The sequence below is a fragment of the Stegodyphus dumicola genome, chromosome 6 (genome assembly GCF_044657685.1).
Source record: "Stegodyphus dumicola isolate Sdum_Otavi_A_Nest chromosome 6, ASM4465768v1".
Lineage (NCBI taxonomy): Eukaryota > Metazoa > Arthropoda > Arachnida > Araneae > Eresidae > Stegodyphus > Stegodyphus dumicola.
In genome coordinates, this window is record NC_140773.1 from 148,261,656 (window position 1) to 148,269,669 (window position 8,014).

General features: G+C 29.8%; 1 protein-coding gene across 1 annotated transcript; it reads right to left on the reverse strand.

The window, feature by feature from the left end:
- Nucleotides 1-1,778: 1,778 nt before the first annotated feature.
- LOC118181129 (uncharacterized) lies at nucleotides 1,779-7,751 on the reverse strand. The gene is made up of 2 exons (XM_035350204.2): nucleotides 7,257-7,751; nucleotides 1,779-3,860 (listed from the first exon to the last, which is right to left on the reverse strand). Exon 2 carries the CDS (start codon nucleotides 3,856-3,858, stop codon nucleotides 3,373-3,375), a length of 486 nt encoding a protein of 161 aa, XP_035206095.1. The 5' UTR covers nucleotides 3,859-3,860; nucleotides 7,257-7,751; the 3' UTR covers nucleotides 1,779-3,372.
- Between the last annotated feature and the right edge of the window lie 263 nt (nucleotides 7,752-8,014).

Here is an 8,014-nt window from a genome sequence, read left to right on the forward strand (position 1 = left end):
CAAAATATTAAGCTCTCACGTCTAGACGGGCAGGTGGAGCAAACGCAACATCTACAGGATTATGTAGAGGACTATTAATTAGGGAAAGTAAAACTTATGCCGAAATAACGAAGTCGCGTTCAAAGATCAACGTCGAGGCGTCCACAGTCAAGAGCCCGGGACACAGGACGTCTTACTAGTATATCCAAAGAAAAAAGGTCAGTTCAGAAGAACTTAAACTGTTTAAGTCCATACATCCACAGAAGCTAAAGATAGGCGTAAAAACGTCAAGAAAATTAGCAAAGTATGCCTCTAATGGAGGTAAAAGAAAAATTACTTGGATATCCTAGAGGAAGCCATCAAAGAGAGTCGCAAGCTAAAAGATCTGATGGAGCCAAAGTATCCGTAAAAGCTTTTGATAATTTGTAATGTCAGCAAAAAAATAAGTCAAGATAAACTTAAAGAGCTAATAAGAACGCAAAACGAAGGCTGCAAAGAAGGGGAGTTAAAAGTTCGTTCTCTATTGACTTTTTAAAAACCAAAGCCTTCGTGAATGCATTACGTACAAAGGAGATGCAACCCAAAATTACTTCCAGAAAATATTTTATTCACACATGTCATTAATCCTTCCTCCGTAAGAAGGAAATATATATTTTGCAATCAGACTTTGTATCAGAAGTATGTACTTGCTATTTAATACGTTATTAGTCATCGATAAATCAAAATAATTTCATTCAGAAAAGTCCTTCGATTTATTATTAAAACTTTTGTTTCAGTAATTTTTTACATAATTATTAATCATTTGCTCAAATATATCATTGAGAATATTCAAATTCTCATGTGGACTACATGAAAAATAATTTTTTAAGTTACTATGATAAATTTGATTGTTACTAGGATGAACTAGTATTAATTGAAATTTAAGGTATGACATGAATAATATTAAACTATGAATTTCTACAAATATTAAGTTGTCAAGTTTGTTTGTATAGAATTTAATAAAAGAAGTGTGACGTGTAAAATGTGTGACATAATAAATATGTGTCAATTAAAAAAATTAATTTCTTTTTTCAAGAGTGCTTTAATGAAACGTAGGCAACATTTCAAAAAAACATTTTATTGCATTGTAGAAGCTAGCGCCAGCGCTAGATTTATAGAGAGTTTGCACAAAATATAAATTCGAAATTTATTCAGATTCTTGTTCATACACTTTTGAGACCAGCTCTTTGAAGTATGTGCCATCAAAATCACATTTGTAAATACTAAAAACAAATACACTGTTGTGCAACTATTCAAATTTAAATACAAAACTCGTGAAAATTTCAATGTTGCAAATATTTCTTTGCATATCCCTGAAAATATATAACAACACACAAATATACAATAACTTACATATGCAATAAATAAACAGAGTTTAAACTCTATTTGCTTGCAAGAAGATAATGTCAGTTTATATTGTATAGCAAATAAATTGCGTGTTACTTTATACTTTACTATTTTCGCTTATTGTAGAACTACTTGAATCGAAAAATTTCTTGCGTATTGTTTCTTCGGCACTCTAAAGACTTTCTTTGATTTAGCATCGCAACGGCAATAGCCACTCAGTAAAACTCTGGTAAAAAGCGATAAAAAAATTTCTTCGATAAAATTATGAAGAACCAAAAAAAAAAAAAATCTAAAAGGTTTCAGATTTTAACGGTAGCCCAAAAATTTTTTGTTAAGGATTTTATGGTTCTCCTTGAGCTCATCTACCAGTCGCTATTGCACTCACTCCTACTGACCTTTCCTTTTTGTGTGTGTGTGTGTGTGTCATTTTAGCTTTTATTTTAAGCATCATTTTCTGCGTACTTATGTCATATACAATCACACAGCAATAATACAAAAATTTTAAAATCAGCACAGCTTATGTTTAGAATTCTGGATGCGGAGTTAAGGGCTGACATAGATATTTCTATTTTTTTTCCAATCTTTAAGATCAGTTCAAAATATCAATGTCCAGTTTTCTTATCAAGATGGGTTACAAAATTTTTTTGTCTTTTTATTATTAACGTTTGTGGCTTGACTTTATTTATTAAAAGTCATGTTCTTAGCTCTTACGCCACATAAAATTCAATTCAACAGCAAACTCACAAAATATTTAAAAACTGCATATCTTTAGAATTTATAATATACAGACTTGCGTGGTGGAGATAAAAATGTTTTATTCCGTACAGTGTAGCCACTGCTCATTTTGAAATCGTTGAGTTAGTTAAATAAAAATTTGTTAAAATTTTACGAAACATGAAATAGATAATAAAACAAATTCGAAATTTAAAATTGATGTGCATGTATCGCATGTATCGGGTAGAGGACTACATTATTCAAAATTTGATGGCTGTAGGTACCGTTTTTTTTTCACAATGCGAGAAGCTTATATATATTCATATACATTTTTCCTTATTTAATTTCTGGAAATATAATATAAAAGGATAATATTTGGTAGCAACAATTGGAAAAGGGATTTAGACTTTTATAATGATTCAAAGCAAAATCCTACCAATTTGGGCTAAAAACCTAATGAGTTATTATGAATTAAAACAAAAGCCATCTTTTTTAAATTTCTAAATAATTGCTTTTTAAATTTAAATCATTATGACAAGTTTTTTTAAATATTTAACTTTTTTTACTATCAGTGGGATATATGCATCTCCACTAGAAGTAATAATCATAGTGAAAACATTTTAAATAACGGGTAAAATCTCAAATCCTTCTTTCAATCAGAATGAAAATTCTTAAAAATAATAGTGAAAATGTTTTAAATAACACGTAAAATCTCAAATCCTTCTTCCAATCAGAATAAAAATTCTATGTCACAATTAAAATAGCATTATATTCTTTAAGAATGCATTCAAGTGCTTAAAATTATAATGTACATGGAACAAAAATGAAAAATGTTAAATACAATTTTAAATATCAACAGTTCATCAAAAATATAAAGACCCTATTTTTTTGCAACTAAAAACCATCAAACGTTTCGATACATAATATACATATACGTTATCCTAAAACTGTACATGTAATTTCTAAAATTATTCAATATAATGAGCCGCCTCCTTCTTCAGAAACTTCTAAAACTACTGTATACATAAATTACATTTAATAGTGCCTAAGCTAGGGAATGTTTTCCGAGTGTTAATCGACTTAGTATAGTAACTAAAACTAAAGACGCAGAGATTTACATTAATCGAAAATAACAGAAAGGCTGATGTAATTAAAATCTATAAATAGATGTTAATCGTTATATTAACATCATGAAAAGAATCCTTTGATATAACTCTTTTTTAACTGCACTGTATGCTGATATCACAAAAAGCCAACCCTCTGAGGTTCTAATATTGTTCTTTAAGTTTCTTCTTACTGGTTAAATACTTCAATAGCTCGTCCAACTTTCTTCCAAATTTCTTGAATAGTCTCCTCTATCTTCTTAACATGTGATGCTTCTCTCTTTTTGCGTCCTGATACCAAAGTGGTTACTGGTACGTTACCAACCATGGTCGTCATGAGAACACTTAGAAGAGGCATAAGTAGGGCTCCTAATCCCAAAACCATCAGTACAGGCAGGAGGTAATGGTCCAAATCCTTGTAGTGACCAAATCCTCCTAGATGTCCGTAATGGTGAGGATAATGGTGCTCATAACCATGGTGCGGGTAATCGCTCCGCGCTGATTTTGCTGTAACTTTATTACTTGGGGACGTTTTTGCTGTTACATTGGCTCTGTGGGTATCCGAAACAATTTTTGGTCTTTGGCTTTCTCCTGAGAATGTACTGGGTCTTTGGTGGGCATCAGAAAACGGTGCCATTGCCACCATCATCAGAATTAGAATGCAAAGGGACTGCATGACTGAAAGAAAAGTTTGTTTTTTACATCCATTTATTACCAGTTAAATTCAGAAATGAGTAATTTTTAATTATAGAACATTGATCATGATACATCGTTTTGATTACATAAAATAGTTTTTAGTACTTTTTATTACAAATTAAACATGTTTTATAGCATTAAATTTGTTTGATTGAGTAGCTGACAGGCTTTCAAGCTGACAAATTTTTATACATAAGCACAAAATACTTATTGAAGGAACTAGATTAAACCTTTAAATTATAAACATTCCTAACTTCTTATTTGCTGCTTTCTGCTTCTTTCAGTAACCATGATATTTTCCTGCAGACTTTGGGTTTTTTCTTTGTTAAACTGCCTACAGTTACTAAAATTATGAACATTTATTAACAACAAAGAGTCAGTTTTTTTTAAGTAATAGCGTTTATGCATTTTTACAGTACAATTACGTTTAATGATTACCATAGTATAGTTTGAAATAGAATAAGTTGTAATTATTTAATTTGTATATTGAATTTTTTACTAAGACAGAAAGTGACCCGCAATATTTTATATTAAAAAATACGGTAACCGTATAAAAATACGACATCTGCATGACTGATATGAGGAGTTAAAAATATATGATTAATTTGCTTTTATGTCAGTGTGTAAAAGCAAATACAGAACTGAATAAAGAGAAATGAAAATTTAGAAGTCAAACAACAAAAATCAGCGTTATATTTTCAAATTTTCACAGGACTAGTTTCGATGGTTTTACCGAACCATCATCTTCAGCTGCAAAAGCGCAAATGAACGAGATAAGATATAATGATTGGATAATACCATCATCATAATTAGAATACAAAATATCTATGATCTTATCTAATAATTATATCTTATCTCGTTCATTTGCACTTTTGCACGTGAGGATGATTTTCCGTAAAACCATCGAAACTAGTCCTGTGAAAATATGAAAATATAACGCTGATTTTTGTTGTTTGACTTCTAAATTAATATTTGTTCGGCGTGTTATTGTATCTTAGAAAAGAGAATATTAGAAGGACGATACTAAATACTATATTAGAATAAGAAACGACCGCGAAACGAAATCTATCAAGATATTGTACACAGATGTACGTGCATATGTAAGTTAAAAATTTTGAAGCAGCGAATTTGTAAAATCTTTTTGGACGTTTATGGACTGAATCTTCTGACATGGATCGGTAGTGACTTAATTGTTGAGGCCACAATATTCTGCAATATAACAAGTTGCTTTGCGATTCAATTCTCGAAATCAGCTTCAGCCCTCATTGACCAGCTTGCTAAATTTTTGTTAATTACAACGTTATAAAATACTTAGTTTTGTATAATAAAACTGTTTTCGGTTTATAGCAAATATTAATCTTTATAGCTTATAGGAAAATAAATCTGTTAAAAAGACAACACAGTTCTGAAGAAGTGCCCAGCATTCAACGTAATAATTAAAACCATCACACGAAGATTAACAATTCCATACTTGCAAATCTAAATCGTGATAACGAAAGCAAATATGGAAGGATGAGAGCGATCAGTTTTATAAACGCTACAATTAAAAAAATCATAATGTAAGTTTAAAAGGCATTGATAAGGAAAAAGTCAACTTGAAAATATTAAACTTTATCATACACAATACTTATAAATTTTTATATTTTCCAAGTTGATTGGATGTACATAGGAGTATTCATAGGTCCAATGTATATTGCAGATAAATAATCAATTATCTACTCAGATAGATACATATGCTTCCTGTCTTAAATTGACGAAAATACCTATTTTCATTTTAACAGCAACTAAATAAAGTTTTAATTAAAAAATTACGATAACTATAATACATTAAATGCATTTAAACTTTGTTATAGAATTGGTAGAAGAGTATTATTTAAAGGAAATTAAAGCATAAAGATAATCGCAGGATTATTTAAACTATTAATTAAACTTTGAGAGAAAGATTTCTTTGAAGCGATGCGTAAGCAATTGTTTTCTCCAAATACTGCTTCATAATTTCTGAAAATAATTACAAAAATCATTATTCATGACCAGTTTATAAAATTAATTATGTATAGCCTTTAAGTTTTAAAACAATCAACATACTGTTTAATGACTAAATTACTTTACAAGTGGCAGAAGGTATATTTTAAATAGTGGCGAAATACGACTCATTTCTCTCACCACAAAGACACATTCAATGAAGAAAAATTTGCAAGTGCATAAGTAGCACTGTTACAATTCTTTAAAAACTTAAATGAGTTGCCGAATTAAAATTATCGTCTATTTTATGTATTTATATTATTTTACAAAAGCCCAGTTTACAGGTAATGGCTCAAAAACTAGTAAGCAATTCTGTGTGTATTATTAGCTACAAATATCATATGTAAATTTAAGTACATTAAAATAAGTTAATAATTACAACAAAAGTTTAAAGTTTACAGACAATAAAAATAATTTACAATTTTAGAAATGTCCTTATTTAAACTTTAAAGCATCATCCCCTTTTATTACCAATTTGCTTTCCTAAACATCATGCCCTTTTATTACCAATTTGCTTTCCTAAATACACTACATTGACTCATGGAACAGTACAAATACTTATGCCAACTGTTATACTTTTAAAGTATTTTTACAGAAAATTAATATTTTTTGTTTAAAGTCACTTACAGCATTATTATTATGCAAAACATCAAAATAAAAATATTAATTTGATTAATAAATATTATTATTTCACTAAAATAAAGTTAACGTTTATTGAAATAGGATCAAAGTATTAGAAAAATGACTTTTCTTTACGTTACTTTTCAAAAACTCTTTGTAATTAAAAAACTAACTATTTTTGAGTCCTTGATGTAGCAAATATATAAATTTCAGCGCTGAGAATGTTAACATCGTTTCGACTATTGCGCTTAGTGTTAATTTTAGTCACATGAAATAATGAATTGTAACAAAATAGTTAAACAGAATTCTCCCATCAGTTGGTAGTATAATTAGACAAATGTATTGAAAGCACAATTTCTTAATTTTTCCCTTTAAATAATTTCCAAAAATCTCTACTACTAAATTAATAGCTAAAATTATTTTTTGAACTACTCATTTCAGTAATATAACCAAAAGACTTCGCATTACCTTACTTTATATTTTACATCGACATTCAAGCTTTCAACAAAATAACAACGCAGTGCAATTCGAAGAGAATTAAATCATGTAAATCAGAAAATAACATAATTTATCGCCCTTGATTATTTTGTCTTGTTTGATTATTCTGCATTCGAAGGTTTATTGAAAATATCCAATGGGAACTTTTTCTTTATCTAAATCTGCAGGAGCTCGTAAGATCTGAGAAATATTTTGTACAAACTTCACTGTTACCTAAAACATTCAAATTTTTCTCACCTGAAGATTAAGGGTGTAGGTATCCAATTGCCCCAAGGTATCGAGATTTCCAAGCTGTTAAGAACCAGCTGTGCAAGTGATGTTCTGGCAAGACATGATTTCATATTTATATACAATCTTGAAGTGGAGTTCCAGACTAGATATTTTCAGTTGGATTCATTCTTCTGTGAATTGCTTTTTCTGCCATTACTATCTCCGAAAAGCAACGAAAGCGTGAATTTCTAAATTGACAAAGAAACAGTTTCTTCAGTAAATAAACGATCTAATTATTTTCATTTCTCAGATAAGGAACATAATTTGTATAACATCCTTGTGCTCACAATGTACCCAAGACAAAAAGAAAGCTAAAAGTCGTTAATGCACGGACATTTCTCGCTGACCCAAATGACCGCCCGTGTACATAAATTCGTTATAAAAAATGTATTCATGCAGCAGTGTTCTGAGTTGTAAGTCCTTACAAAAGTCCCGGATAAAGAATTGTTGACAATGATTGCAGAGATTATCATCAAACGTCGTGAGAGAGCGTTTTCTCATCGCAAGCTTGATTCTTTTGTCGATGCCTCTGAACTTACTCAAGTGGAGAATCGAGATATCACAGACAGAACTGTCCCGCTGTTTCTCTTTTGTTATTCTTCGAAACAAAATTACTTTATCTACTTTGAAAGCAATATTGGTCACTTTTCCTTAAATGCATTTTCTATACGCGCTATTTAGTGTGAGAAAAATTTTCAAGGGCATGTTCTTGGCCTTTGGATTTT